Here is a 15,316-nt window from a genome sequence, read left to right on the forward strand (position 1 = left end):
TATTTTGTAGATAATTAATTAAACCCACCATACCCATGCTAACCGATAATGTTTATGCAATCTTGTGATGATCATATACAGAAAAGGAGAAGCCTTCCGACGTGCCCAAAAGCCTAACTCGTCGAAGCATGACACCGCTCGTCCTCCCTTTCTTGTTGGTTTTCTTTACCATTGCTTTCTTGCTGGTTTTCTCCACCACTACTGCGTCCAATTATGATTATTTTCACTTAGTTCTTCAGGTAAGTCTAATTTTTTCTTTATCATGTTGTTCTTCTCTATATTGATCGTTTGATTTGAAACATCTAGTGGCCTGGATCATTTTGCAACGTCAACCGTTGCTATCCTATGTGTACGGGGTATTCAGAAATTTTTTTTACCAACCATGGCCTTTGGCCTGCTTTCCGCAATTGAATGTTTCCATCTTGTGACAAGAATATGCCATCAGCTTCTAAATACAACCGACGTAAGGTATGTTTAGCTCTGACACATACTACTCTATCGTAAAGTTACCTTGCAAAATGAGAGTGTGAGTCGTTCATCGTTTTTTTTTTCTTTGTCTTTGATTGCAGATGAACCCTTTGATTGGCGAGATGATTCAACACTGGCATAGTTTTCGTTGTCCCAGTAGCGATGGCCACTCATTTTGGCGTCATGAATGGGATAAGCATGGCACGTGTTCCATGTCCAGGTTCGATCAAGTTTCTTACTTCACAGCAACCCTCAAACTCAAGGAAACAGTTGATATTCACTCTTATCTAAAGGCGGAAGGTATTTTTCCTAATAACCGCAAGTATAAAAAGAATCATATCATTGGTATCCTCAGAAGGAAAATATGGTATAAACTAGCAATTTAGTGCAACACAAAATCGGGGAAGCAGTAGCTGTATCAGGTTCATATCTGCGTCAACAAATTAGGAAAGCAATTTATCAACCGTAAAGTTTCTATTAAAAGAAAATGTACTTCCTCTGAGATTGTATTTCCTCGCTTCCCAATTTTCTGATATATCAAATAGAAGAAATCATGGTTGACATCCAAAACAATTGAAATCATGTGCCAATTTGAATACTTCTTGTTAGACCAATGTATGTGTTATTAATGTTCCTTGGTATAGAAGAACATATAGTTCAATGTTTTTCATAAACAAGTCTAAAGTGTTCTTCAGAAAAGGGTTTTCATGTGTTTGATGTTCATAGTGGATAGTGGTTTTTTATCCGTTGACATTGTGATTCATGGATTACCTAGCATGATGTTGACGTGGAAGGAAGTCCATCCTACATTACTTCCTGGCCTCCAAAATCATGGATAATAACTAACATATGATGCTGTGTGATTCATTCAGTCGATACTTTTAAGGTTGTTTTTTTGTTTAACATTATTCAGGTTTTCATTTTGTCTTAAGCTTGCAATATATCTTAAGTTCCATACTCCGAGTGATATCAAGTATTCCGATGAGACCACAATTGATATCAAGCATGATGTGTTCATAATATATAAATTATGGCAAATGATTGTAATAACTTGTTATGACTTGATTTCATATTCTGATCATCGTGTTTCTCTGTTTGAACTGCAGGGGTGGTTGGATTTTTACAGCTTCTTCCTTTAATTATTATTTAACGAATCCCTTGCAAAATATAGTTTTTCATATGAAATTGTGAAGCTTTTAGGTTATGCCTATATCACATATCTATTTGCCAATTATTCTGTAAAATGTACATGAAAATTGTAGTTGATTTTTTTTAAATATAAATTTCTTGTATTCCTGTCAGTCATAAAATATCTCGCTTTTGTGAAACAATGAAGATGACACAGGAAGGGATTCCTTTTGGAAAAACAAATCTCTACTCTTTTGAATGCGTGCTTACAGCTTCTCCTAATGGTATTTATCTTAACAGAAAAGATAAAAAGAATGGATGATCTACCAAAAGTAAATGAACGTATTCAAAAAGCAGAGATTTGTTCTTCCAAAAGAAATCCCTTCCTGTGTCATCTTCATTGTTTCACAAAAGCGAGATATTTTATGATTGACAGGAATATAAAAAATTTACATTAAAAAAAAACAGCTACAATTTTCATGTACATTTTATAGAATAATTGGCAAATAGATATGTGATATAGGAAGAACCTAAAAGCTTTACAATTTCATATGAAAATCTATATTTTGCAAGGGATTCGTTAAATAATAATTAAAGGAAGAAGCTGTAATAATCCAACCACCCCTGCAGTTCAAACAGAGAAACACGATGATCAGAATATGAAATCAAGTCATAACAAGTTATTACAATCATTTGCCATAATTTATATATTATGAACACATCATGCTTGATATCAATTGTGGTCTCATCGGAATACTTGATATCACTCGGAGTATGGAACTTAAGATATATTGCAAGCTTAAGACAAAATGAAAACCTGAATAATGTTAAACAAAAAAACAACCTTAAAAGTATCGACTGAATGAATCACACAGCATCATATGTTAGTTATTATCCATGATTTTGGAGGCCAGGAAGTAATGTAGGATGGACTTCCTTCCACGTCAACATCATGCTAGGTAATCCATGAATCACAATGTCAACGGATAAAAAACCACTATCCACTATGAACATCAAACACATGAAAACCCTTTTCTGAAGAACACTTTAGACTTGTTTATGAAAAACATTGAACTATATGTTCTTCTATACCAAGGAACATTAATAACACATACATTGGTCTAACAAGAAGTATTCAAATTGGCACATGATTTCAATTGTTTTGGATGTCAACCATGATTTCTTCTATTTGATATATCAGAAAATTGGGAAGCGAGGAAATACAATCTCAGGGGAAGTACATTTTCTTTTAATAGAAACTTTACGGTTGATAAATTGCTTTCCTAATTTGTTGACGCGGATATGAACCTGATACAGCTACTGCTTCCCCGATTTTGTGTTGCACTAAATTGCTAGTTTATACCATATTTTCCTTCTGAGGATACCAATGATATGATTCTTTTTATACTTGCGGTTATTAGGAAAAATACATTCTGCCTTTAGACAAGAGAGAATATCAACTGTTTTCTTGAGGTTGATATTTATGAACTAAGGTTACTTGGCTGTGCTAAAAAAAGTTTCCTTTATTCAAGTAGGTTGATCTGAAAATAAATATAAAATAATATATATTATATATTTATATTTTCGTATGATATGATAATAAATCAAATATGCTTGAAACTCATATGTCAAATACAAATTTATGAACCATTATAAATAATAATAATTTTTTATTTAATAAATAAAATTATATATCGATTATATACAACATATCTCGATCACATACATAATCGTCAACTAATATAAGCATACATTGAAAACCCGATGGTATACGATAGCGGATGAAGAGATATTTCTCTAGAGATGAGTATTATATTCTCCCAATAATAATGGAAAAAACTTATCTCGTACTCCTAACAACCGACGAAGTGATATCCTTTACCCGTTTAAATGGGAATATATTTATTCCTGGATTGTGAAAGTATCCGATCATCATATTTAATAACTCATTAATCCACGAAAAGGATTACCTTGTATATTCTTAAGCTACCTAATTATTAACATAATTTGATTTGAAATACAAAAACATGAATTTCATGAAATTTATTGATCAAATAAATAAGTATGCCAAACTAATTAAATCCACTTAAAGAATAATGGTAAAATATCATAAATTTTATTAAATTTATTAATTAAACATGATTTTCTTTTTATTCATACATCTTTTAAGATAATTTTAATTTCTAAAATTATTTTATATAATTAAAAATTTATAAACATTAATATCATCATTTGACTATTTTTAAAAAAAAAATATATAATAAATTGATAAAAGATAGAAGATATACCTTCTTCGAAATAATTTTTCCTCTCAATTTCTCACTAGTGATGAATAATAAATAGCCTGATCCTCTCTTTTTATAGGGGAGGAAGAGGAGCAAGGTCGGTAGGGGGAGAGGATTTCCCCTTGATATTTTTAAAAATCACTTTTTATATTAATAAATAAATAAATTAATCAATAAAATAATTAAATTCTTAACTTGTCCACATCATTAAGAAAATATAATTTAGATATTTTCTTAATTATATATTTTTTTAATTATTTCCTTAATCATATTACACAAACAAACAAATGGATCAATACAAATAAAGCAAGATCTAATTAAGGTAATTTAAAATTAAAAATGAGTGGAAATAATCTCGATGATTACATTAATTATGTGAAGGGGTGGTGCAACATTATAAATTTTCACGTAAGGAGGGTACGCTTTATGAAAATTTTAAAAATAGGATCCTTTGTGAGAATTTATCAAAGTTTAAGTTTTTTCCTAGATACGTTCTTTTAAAGATAATATTTTTTAAAAAATTACTATTTATAACCATTTTTATTATTAATAATCCACGTTAAAAACTTAATATATTCCTAAGCCATAGAATGCTGCTAAGTGATGGAAAAAGATCATTATGATAGTGTGCACATGCAGAGATATTGAAAAAAAAAAAGAATTTGAGAAGTTATGAATAATAAAATATTATTTTATTAATATTTTAAGAGATTATAAATAGTAAAAGAGATTTAGTAAGGTTATTATTATTATTTTTAAATTTTAAATACGTGATAGGACGACCAAGGGAGTTGAATCGGACAGGTGTCATCATATCATTGGGTAGTTGACCGGATGCGAGCTCCTTTTATATTCATTCGACGCCGTCGCGTCGTCTCCTCCATCCCCTCTCTCGCTCGCTCGCTCTCTCGCTCTATCGCTCTCTCAACCAAAGAGCGCAAATAGAAACCAAACCAAAGACGGGAAAATAGAGAGAAAGAGAGAGTCTTGCGCAGGTTTTTCCGCGTTTCCCCCACCGTTCCATCGCTGAGGTGCCTTTTCTAAGTCTCTCTCGCTTCGATTTCTTCGATTAATCTCCATCGATCCGAGCTTTGGCCTACAAGGGAATGTATGTTTATCTGTTTCTCGTAATAGGTTTTGTTACGATTTCCTTAACGATGCTTTCCTCTCATTCGTGTCGTCTGCTTTTGAGATCTATCAATTTTCGTCCATTATTCGTCATTTTCAACCGTGTTCTTGGTATGTCGAAGAATTTTTTTGGTGCATTGCAAAGCTTTTGAGCAATTATACATCTGATTCAAGAAATCAAGACTCTATTTTTAACGAAAACTTCGATTTTTTATCTGTTTCTCTTTTTTTCTTTTTAAATTTTATTAGTGGAGATTGTTCATTTCTTCTTCCGTGACGGTGAAGATGATATTTTGCACAAAATTTCTCTCCATTTTTTCCTTTCAAAATATCAAAAGTTTGTTTTTCTAGTAGATCAAGACGGCGGAGACTAGGAATATAAATAAAAATTGTTCTTTTATTTGTTAACTGAAAATTTGATATTATATAGTGAATATCGAAAATGGGAGAAAGAAAGTTAATTTTTGATCTGTTTTCTTGCAGATTTTAAAGGGGATTAGTGCGTAGGTTTCCAAAGAGGTAGTGAAGATGTCTCCGGCTGATTCATCCCGTGAGGACAATGTATACATGGCCAAGCTGGCTGAGCAGGCAGAGCGCTACGAGGAGATGGTGGAGTTCATGGAGAAGGTTGCGAAGACAGTGGACGTCGAGGAGCTCACTGTAGAGGAGCGCAACCTCCTCTCTGTGGCTTACAAGAATGTCATCGGGGCTCGCCGAGCCTCGTGGCGCATCATCTCCTCGATCGAGCAGAAGGAAGAGAGCCGTGGGAATGAGGATCATGTTTCGGTGATCAAGGAGTATCGTGGCAAGATCGAGACTGAGCTCAGTAAGATCTGCGATGGCATCCTCAAGTTGCTCGATTCCCATCTGATTCCTTCTTCCGCTGCTGCCGAGTCCAAGGTGTTTTACCTAAAGATGAAGGGCGATTACCACAGGTTTTAGAAAATGACTGAATTACTCTAGTTTGTATTTAGGGTGGAATTTATTTATCTGAAGTGCTAAATAATCATTTCAAAATAGGTACCTTGCGGAGTTTAAGACCGGAGCCGAGAGGAAGGAGGCTGCAGAGAGTACGCTGGTATCCTATAAATCTGCTCAGGTTTGTTCCCCATTCCCTACAACATGTGAAAGGATCTGTTAGAAGTTTCTCAATAACGTTGACATGAACCCACTTAATAGCTTATCTTATATAGCTGTGCCGATTTTACTGGATGAATATGGGCAACAAGCCTGACATACAATGTTCATATATGTTTACAAAAATATATTGAATTAGTGCTTTTTCATCAAAATTTGAAGAATGTTCACTAAACCATGTACGTGAAACATTTGTAGGATATTGCCCTGGCTGAACTTGCTCCGACTCATCCTATTAGGTTGGGGCTGGCACTAAACTTCTCTGTATTCTATTATGAAATTGTAAACTCACCTGATCGTGCTTGCAGCCTTGCAAAACAGGTTTGACTCTATTATCTCATTTTGTTGTACTTGTAGAAATCCTTCGTTTTGATTGTCTTTTGCAGTATATTCCATGATTAGAAAATATCGTGGAGAAGTGAACGTTTTATTTTATTTTTTTCATTCGAATCATTTAGTAAATTTATTACATTAGTAGGGTTGTGAATTGGCTGAGTTGGGTTAGAATCTGGCATGGACTCAAAGCCAGTCTAAAATCCTGAAATTGTGCCTGGGCCAGCTTGGAAGAGCTGATACTTTGGTCTGACCAGGCTTAGTTTCACACGTGCAGTAATTTTCCAGAAACTCTATCCTGCACTCAGCTAGGTCCCATGATGAAATCTTTGATTGTGTTTATTATGTATTGCTGCATTGTAGTAAAATTTCTGTTGGATCATATTCACAATGTTATGGTTTGCACCTATTGTGTGGATACTGTATGTTTTACTATTATACATGAAACAATTTGCTTAAATCAGCATAAGTTTGTTCCTGTATCACATGAGTTGAATGTCTTTTCTGTTTGTGCTATGCATGTTAGTCTTTGCACATGCGATGGGTGTGATTGTTTGAATTGATCATATGTATCTATTTGTTTCTTCTCAAGATATTTTGCGATGCTAAAATCTTCTCCTTGATTTAGGATACATCAATAGTTGGTTTTGTCTTCTGGTCATTTGAGCTTGGTTGAAATTAGTTTCTAGAATGTCTTAATCTGTCTTTCAGCAACAAAGCTTGCTGCAGTCATACTGGGTAGACTTTTAGCAAGCTGTTTTTCAGATTATATGTAGATACTTATTATATGTCTACACATGGTTTCTCGTAAATTGTATTATAGGTTTTCAAGATTTTTAAATGCATTAATGGTAATCATTGGTTGCACAAATTAACTGTTAAAATGTAAACTTCTGAGTTATTAGTATACATTTTAAGATTCTGTAGAATTATGTTATGGGTTCTTGTTTAATGAAAGTTTTAATTATAGTCACTTCTTTGTTAATGCTTAAGAAGTAATAAGATTTTATCTCTGATTACCGCATTCCACGCTACCATAACACGTGTGGCAATGTTAGTGTGTCTGGATTGGTTGCATCCCTCTGTTTGAAGAAGTGCCCAATGAATGCGTGTTAATGTTGTTGGATGGAAATTTTCAATTTTGGTAGAAATTAAATTATTTCATTGATATTATTTGGATCGAGTAAAATGACAAACCATGATTTTGCTACAGAACCTTTGAAAAACCAGGAATCTAAGAGCCATACTAATTTCATTTTGATATTATGTCTAGTTATGCTTTCTCTAGATCTTGCTTCGATTTTTCATTGCATAGTAGTGATGGCTTTTACATTAATGTTTATATCAAAACCATTGATGTTTTGTTCTATGTTGATCTTGCTGGTTGCTGATCATAAATGGTCATTTCTCTTTCACAGGCTTTTGATGAGGCCATCTCGGAGTTGGACACTCTGAGCGAGGAATCTTACAAAGACAGCACATTGATCATGCAGCTTCTTCGCGACAACTTGACCTTATGGACCTCTGACATAACTGTCAGTTCTTTTTCTTTGCAAGTTTGTCTCGATTCCAACTCATCTAGTCTTTGTTTGACACACCCTTACTACCTTTTTGATGTCTTGGTTGCCAGGAGGATGCTGGGGAGGAGATCAAAGAGGCCCCAAAGCGCGAATCCGAGGAAGGACAGTAACTGGAAGCAAGCCTGTCCTAAGATGGACATCGCCTCATTCTGGACTATGGTTTCTCTTTTGTAGTTTGTGGTATGTTAGAGCATTTTCGTGTACTTTCTTCTTCTTCTTCTTCTTCTTCTTCTTCCTTGAACGATGTCTTTTGGTGTTGAACTTTTCATCTCTTCGGCCTACAACTAGGCTTGCCTTTAAAAGACTGATTATGCCCATAATTAAGCAGAATCATTTGGTTCATGTCATTCTTTTGTGGGTTATGTTTCGATGATTAAATGGTTAAGCTATCCGTGTGTTACATTCTCATAGATCAACGGTTCTAACTCTTGTTGGATGCCTTGTTCGTTTGTTACTCTGTCATCTTCAGTGATGAATTGCTTTCCTCTGAATGCGGTCTGATGCATGGATTTGTGCCTGCACGCAAAAGAAAAAAGAAAAGATCATTTACAAGGGTTTCGATCATGAAGCCATGAGTGCCCAGTGGTGAAACCTGGGTTTGCCATCCCTAATATCCAAGTAATTTGTGACTTCACAGGTATCCTTTGACTGGTTTTTCGCTTGTGATCACTGGTATACAAAGGAAAGGTCAATACTAATTATGACGTAAATGTTTGATTCTTGAGAGAATTAATTGATCAAGGAAATTGTTGAAGGCAGATGATGATGAAGAAGAAATGATTGAGAAGCATCAAAGAAATGTAGCTTATTCCAATGCGATGCACTTCCGGAATATTATGCTCATGAAACACGAGCTAAGAACAACACACAGCGTAAGGAGCCCGACATACACAAAGTCACGTTGACTTGGTCGATAGAAACAGTGCTTTTTCTTATCCTAATCTCTTTCACTCTTATGGAAGATAAGAGGAGAAAGAAAAAGTCAGCTGTGCATCTGTGTGAATCGAGAATACCACCAAAGAAACTCCTCAATGTTCGGACACTTGTAACAAACAAAAAAAAAAGTCAGCCTTGAAGAAGAATTGGGGTGCGAACAAAGTCTCGAACCTTTTCACCAACTTATCCCAATCCAACTTAAGCGGATCGATTCCCACTGTGATCCGACGAAGACAACGTGTAAAATATGTGCAATTCTCATCGAAGTGTTGAATTCATATGTTTGTGTTCTATAATATGTTTAAATATGACAACGCTGGATATGTTCTAAAATATGCGCAATTCTCATCAAAGAGTTGAATTCATATATTTGTGTTCTATAATATGTAAAATATGGCAACACTATAATATGTTTGTGTTCTATAAGATCAACGTGTAAAATATGCGCAATTCTTTCTCGTAAAATATGCTCGGATGAACTTTCCTTGGAATTAGGTTAACATGAAAATTAAAATGTTTGTGATCTATAATGTCATACTTTTGAAGCAAAAAAAAAAAGTTACTTATTTATCGACGAATTTTTGAAAAAAAAAATCTTACATATATAAAATATATATATATATATATATATATATCTTTTACTAGTGACTACCAAATCAAGTTTCTGGAAGCAAATACAGATCAACCAATGACGCTATATATGGTTAGTGTTTTAGGATATGAAGCTTTCATGGCGCCGTACGTTGAACGTGCTGCACACCGTTGCACGATGCACGAAAGACGTAGTCGCCTGTAGTTGCCAACTCCTGCAAGAAACATCATCTGGTCTTCTCTGCTGCAGTACAAAAGACCGAGGAGGAGAAATCATCGAACATAGCTCGGGGATTTGCATCACCTCTTGGTAATACGCCGTCAAATTTGCCAACCTTCGATCAAGAGCTTCCCAGCAATTTCGTTTCGGTCCAACTCTTTGATCGAATACTTCTCAGACTCTATATTTCCCTCCTTTCTATTTATTCCACTTGGCAACAGAGAGAGAGATAGAAGAGAGAGAGAAAAGGAAGAAGGATGGGGAATTACATGAGCGGGAAGAAGAGAATCATCAAGGTGATGAAGGTAGATGGCACCACCTTGAAGCTGAAGCCTCCAGTTAACGCCGAGAGCGTGCTGCGGGATTGCCCGGGCTACGACCTCCTCGAGTCGGAGGAGGTGAAGCGGGTCGGGGTGCAAGCCCGGCCGCTTGCTCCGGATGCGCCGTTGCGCTCGGGGAAGCTCTACTTTCTTGTGGAGCTGCCCCGGGTTCCGGACCAGCGAGCACCCCGGAGGGCCTGGTCGGGGCCGATGCACCTGAGCGCCAAGGAGCGGCTGGAGAGCCTCATGCTAACGCGTCGGACCATGTCGGACATCTTAGTGACAGGAAATACGACGTCAGCGGCGGTCGAGGCAGAGGAGGGTAAGGATGGCACCATCCGCCTCAAGATGAGGCTTCCGAAGGCTGAAATGGAGAAGCTGATGCGGGAGAGCAAGACTGCCACCGAGGCGGCTGCGAAGATTGCGGAGCTGTGTGTGGTGAAGGATGGCGGCGCCACCAAGATGCCCCAGCTGCGGACACCGGCTGTGGGAACCGGACGGAAGGAGGTACGTGCTGCCGAATGCTAATCTTTGACTTCTGCTATAAGATCGGTGGAAGGAATTAATAGGATGTGAATGCATGAGACAACCTTCATGGAGTTCATAGTAAGAGAACAAATATGAAATCTAATTCATCTCTGTCAGCTGCATTCAAAGAAGATGGAGAATGACACACCCATTTGACCAAGAACCAGCAAGTCAAACCTTTGCCCGTTCACCAATATCCGCTCTCACTTTCTTGTTTTCTTGCCCAAAACCACTCAGTTCTTCATGTCAAGTCGATGAATGCGATGCAAGACAAGATGGTTTCTAGATAATGACCTCCTTTTCTAGATAACAATCTAGACACTAAGTAGCCGAGTCAAAGTAAAATCTGGTGAGAGAAGTACCCAAGATCGATTATATTGCTTCCTGAAACATCTTCTTACCTTTTGTGCAGTGTCTGCCGATTACTTGCTCACTGAACTAACCCTTTTCTCATTCACAGAGACGAGCAAGGTTTGCTGCCATGCCAGATGAGATCATTACCTAGGTAGTCATCCGTGTTGCCGAGGTCTCGATCACTACAGCGTTTAGTTCGAGCAAAGGAGAAATAGATCACTTTGTGGAAATTGAGAAGCTGCCGATGGCTTCCAAATCCTCATCACTGTATCATTTTTCTTCCCTTGTAATATATGTGTGCTTCAGTAGAGTCAAAGTAATGAAATATCTGATATAATGAGAATTTATTTATTCTTTTCCTTGCCAAAAACAAGAGTTGGTGAAAATTTCATTCTCTCTTCATGTTGATGAAGAAGCTAAATTCAATAACCAGTTTCAAATGTGTTTTCAGGACGAGGGAGTAAAAGACTTGTCAAATAAATTAGGTCTTTCACTACCTCAAATGCTTTCTGAAATTGTAGTAACACCCAAAGTTTCATATGATTCTATTGGCTCTTCCAAACTCAGTATCCACACAATAGCTTAAGCATGCCATTGTTATCTGATTGAAGCATCATATATATTGGATCAGCAATTTCTCCGATAGTACTAGTTATTGATTGGGTCTTCCAGCAGGAAACTTGTGATGTTGAGAAAAATGGGGCAAACTGGATGCCATCAACAGATTGCTGAAGGATTCAGAATATATATGTGTTTTTTCTTCTTATTTTAGGTTTCAGAATCCTAAATGTTGAGAAAAATCAGTTTATTAGTGCTCCAAGAATGTTGGACAATAATATTTCTCAGAGTAATAAAAAGGCTTTAACAACACTATTGCTAGGACCATGAAAAGGCTACAACTATGATCAGTAACATTCTATATATGAGTCATATCAACTTGTTTAGTGTCATCAAATACATCATGAATTTGATTTGGACATTTGACAAGGTTTAGCATGTTGTAAGGCTCAGTAAAGTCTCAAGATATCAAATACATCATGATGTTTTAGCAAAGTCATTAATTCCATGCAAATAGGAAATATCAAGGGGAAAAGTAATCTTGTTGATGACATGCTTAGTGGGAAATGAAATGCTTCTAGTTTTCTCCATAGAATATTATATTTGACCTACAAAAAAAAAGGTAGAAATTGACACAAATGAGCTTGGAAAGTAGACCTGCTGATAGCAAAACATGGCATCTGATTCCTTGGCTGTTCATGTCACATTATATTTTTGAAGTTGACTAAAAGCTAGGAAAGTTGACCTTCTGATAGCCAAACATTGCAGCTGACTCTCTGATTGTTATAGAGATGAGTCTGGTAGTTAGGGATAGGAAGTGAAGTTTTTTCTGCTACAAGGAAATGAAGTTGAAAGTAAGATATACTATCAATGCAGTGCTAATAATTGATTTAAGTCTTTTAATTCTAAAGTAAAACCTGTACATGAACATCAACAAAGGAAAGGATTGATCATATCAGGTCACCAACAGCTAACTATTGCTCATTTCAGCACTTCAGATGGTTTCTTTTTAAGCTTCGAAACAATGTTCATGTTACTAATAAAAGGCAATTTTTTTTGTCGCGACATATACCTGTATATACTTGTGCAGAGGTTAGAGTGTATGTATGTACACCGGATAATAACTATGCATGTATAGTATTAGTCTCTCTCGAGCCGCCATGTTCGAATCCACCTATGAGCATCATGTACGTCATTTAATGTAATGTAAATTTATTTTAATTTTAATTTATGTTTTTTCAATCTAGCACACAGTCATGGAGACACCATTAAATCCTGCATGTTTATGTTTAGTTTAATCTTGACAAGAGAAGTAAAAATGAAGGTGGAGTTCAGTATATGATCATGTACTTCAACATACCTTCTTTGTGGAAGGGTCTCAGTGGTTAGAATGAATCACCAGTGGCTGCTTTATCCATGCCAAAGCCTTGTCAAGTGTGCAGTCCTTCATTTAAACCTCATCTTCGCTGCCCATTCGACCTTAAAACATGGGAGTATGTCCACCAATCTATCTATCCAGTCATCATATACTGCAAACTATTCATGTCTATACGACTCGAAAGAAATGCTTTGATACTAAATTTTCTATCATTATATTGCTCAAAAGCAAGATTGAAAAAAGAGGTAGAAAGTCAAATACAAATGAAACAAGTGAAAGAACTGAAAGAATAAAAGACAATTTTAATAAACCTGATTACAACCTCTCTATTGGGACTGTTGGTCTCTATCGAAAATAAATCTTATTTATAGTATAGACTCATGACATTTGAATGGATTAGGACTCCTATTATGAGTGTTATCCTTACTATATGGATTACACACCAAAACCCACCTAAAATTCAGCACCATGTGATCAGGCGAGCTGACCAGAATCTCAATCACATTTCTTTCATTGTAGTTATGGCGAGTGATACAGTTGAATTAACGTCGAAGTAGTACTATGGCTTTCATCTGTATCCTCTAAAACTTTTCTTGTTCAAAGAAAGTACAATATTTAGTGAACAATCATGTGTTAAGCTCATCAGCCATAAATTACTTTGTGAAGGCCACATGATGGATGTCGCTACTTCGAGTACCACTTTACCTAACAGTTTGGTGTAGTAGTAGTGCTACTACTACGTGACCATGCTATATATATAAATGTAGAGAGAGAGAGAGAGAGAGAGAGAGAGAGAGAGAGAGAGAGAGGGAAGGTTGGTCGTTGGCTTTGGTAAGGGCAGATAAAAGAAAAGTAGGGAGTGTGTGGGAGGGATATGAGCGATGGACAACACTGTTTGTCACCTAACCATACATGAACATGGCATAGCAGAAGAAGATCCATAGGCCTTCCACTTCCATGGGATGCTGGTTGATACTAGTGTTGAGAGAGAGAGAGAGAGAGAGAGAGCATTCAGAACAGCCATCTACAAAGACGCCATAGGATTCGCAGCCATCTACTTGATGCCTTACTAGTATCTAGAAGAAGAAGAAGAAGAAGAAGAAGAAGAAGAAGAAGAAGAATTAACGAGAGGAGGATAATAACTCTAGAGAGAGGAAATCGATCAGATAGCATTCACAACAGGCATCTACAAAAACGCCATTGTTACAAGATTATCAGCTTTCGACACTACCTGTTGCTTACTTCCTTCTGATGCCTCGTGCATTCATTCATGTTCATATGACCATTAGGCTCATTCTTATCATGGTATGCGAATGGTTTGTTCCAATTAGCTATATCTTGATCTCCATTTAGGATATGTAGACTAGAAAAAAAAATATCAGAGTAAAAGATGGAATGCAAGAAAAAAAAGAGATTGGGCTAATGTTATTCCTAAGAATTGCTACTCAAAAATACACAAACACACTTTCTTTAGTTCGATGATTGCTAATTAAGCACCTATTTTCGTGGACAAATTTATCATCCACAAACGCCATATTGACTACGGAAATGCTTCAATGTGATTTGTAGTACGATCCATGTTCTATTCCTCACCTTATCTCCTAAGAGAAGAGACCTCCCAACCTCAGCTGTAACTTCGTGTTCAAGGTCGAACAGACAACGAACACAAGGTTGATACCACGAGGACTGTTCACTTGAGAAATGCATGGCATGGATATCACTCGCCCAAACACATGATCTCTTCCTCGCCGTAACCCTATCTGCAGCTGCTGTAGGTGTTAGCTCTTTTCTCCTTTGGACCTACAAAGCTATGCTGCATGAGATCCCGCTGCAGACCGAATACACCTCCACTCGAAGCCCTCATCACATCTCAAAGATTCAAGGAAAAGGGTATACATATATACATACCGCCACCTGACTCTCATCGGACAATCCCGGCCTCAATTTCTGACAGCAAAAAGTGAGGCCAATTTGACTTGTCGTTAAGCTTTGCATGTGATCCATAACGACCTATCTGTCTACTCTGAGAGAAGGTGAACGGGGGGTGCAATTAGGTAATCCGTACGAACAGTACAGAAAGGCAACTGATGTGGGGAGTGTAAACCAATGGATTCGAGAGGTTAGATGTGCTCGCGGGGAGTGTAAACCTTTGGATACGAGAGGTTTGAAGCACTGCTCGAATCACACACTCTTGGTTTATCTACCAGACCAACCTCTTCTTGTCTGAAAACTATATGTATCTGTGCCACTTTCATTTACTTCAGCTACCATCTTGTTCACCCATAAATTCTCTAGGCCGTACGACAGGGAACGTCTTACATAACCACTGCCTGGAGCTCCATGGGGGGGGATGAATCTGCTCTCTCAACTCG

General features: G+C 36.7%; 2 protein-coding genes and 1 long non-coding RNA gene across 4 annotated transcripts; 2 read left to right on the top strand and 1 right to left on the bottom strand.

Moving 5' to 3' along the window:
* Positions 1-4,738: 4,738 nt before the first annotated feature.
* Positions 4,739-8,401, top strand: LOC103975043 (14-3-3-like protein). Of its 2 annotated transcripts, none has more exons than XM_009389952.3 (6): positions 4,739-4,912; positions 5,493-5,944; positions 6,030-6,108; positions 6,345-6,467; positions 7,898-8,014; positions 8,110-8,401. In XM_009389952.3, the coding sequence occupies exons 2-6, from the start codon at positions 5,538-5,540 to the stop codon at positions 8,167-8,169; spliced, it is 786 nt and encodes a 261-aa protein (XP_009388227.1). In that variant the 5' UTR covers positions 4,739-4,912; positions 5,493-5,537; the 3' UTR covers positions 8,170-8,401. The 2 variants fall into 2 exon arrangements, with proteins under 2 accessions (XP_009388227.1, XP_009388229.1); XM_009389954.3 differs by having other exon boundaries at positions 4,850-4,989.
* Positions 8,402-9,888: 1,487 nt separating this feature from the next.
* On the top strand, positions 9,889-11,451 carry LOC135677631 (uncharacterized protein At1g66480-like). Its single transcript, XM_065189995.1, has 2 exons — positions 9,889-10,633; positions 11,115-11,451. The coding sequence occupies exons 1-2, from the start codon at positions 10,064-10,066 to the stop codon at positions 11,157-11,159; spliced, it is 615 nt and encodes a 204-aa protein (XP_065046067.1). The 5' UTR covers positions 9,889-10,063; the 3' UTR covers positions 11,160-11,451.
* Positions 11,452-12,127: 676 nt separating this feature from the next.
* Positions 12,128-14,768, bottom strand: LOC135677911 (uncharacterized). Its single transcript, XR_010514778.1, has 3 exons — positions 14,538-14,768; positions 12,927-13,032; positions 12,128-12,174 (listed from the first exon to the last, which is right to left on the bottom strand). It is a non-coding gene; the product is annotated as an uncharacterized LOC135677911 (long non-coding RNA).
* Between the last annotated feature and the right edge of the window lie 548 nt (positions 14,769-15,316).

This window comes from Musa acuminata, chromosome BXJ1-6 (genome assembly GCF_036884655.1).
Source record: "Musa acuminata AAA Group cultivar baxijiao chromosome BXJ1-6, Cavendish_Baxijiao_AAA, whole genome shotgun sequence".
NCBI lineage: Eukaryota > Viridiplantae > Streptophyta > Magnoliopsida > Zingiberales > Musaceae > Musa > Musa acuminata.

Excerpts from the sequence above, each read along its gene's own strand:
- LOC135677631 (XM_065189995.1), top strand. The coding sequence starts at position 10,064 with ATGGGGAATTACATGAGCGGGAAGAAGAGAATCATCAAGGTGATGAAG. Across the intron at positions 10,634-11,114 it reads TGGGAACCGGACGGAAGGAG|AGACGAGCAAGGTTTGCTGC; the intron begins GTACGTGCTGCC and ends TCTCATTCACAG.
- LOC103975043 (XM_009389952.3), top strand. The coding sequence starts at position 5,538 with ATGTCTCCGGCTGATTCATCCCGTGAGGACAATGTATACATGGCCAAG. Across the intron at positions 5,945-6,029 it reads ATGAAGGGCGATTACCACAG|GTACCTTGCGGAGTTTAAGA; the intron begins GTTTTAGAAAAT and ends ATTTCAAAATAG. Across the intron at positions 8,015-8,109 it reads TATGGACCTCTGACATAACT|GAGGATGCTGGGGAGGAGAT; the intron begins GTCAGTTCTTTT and ends CTTGGTTGCCAG.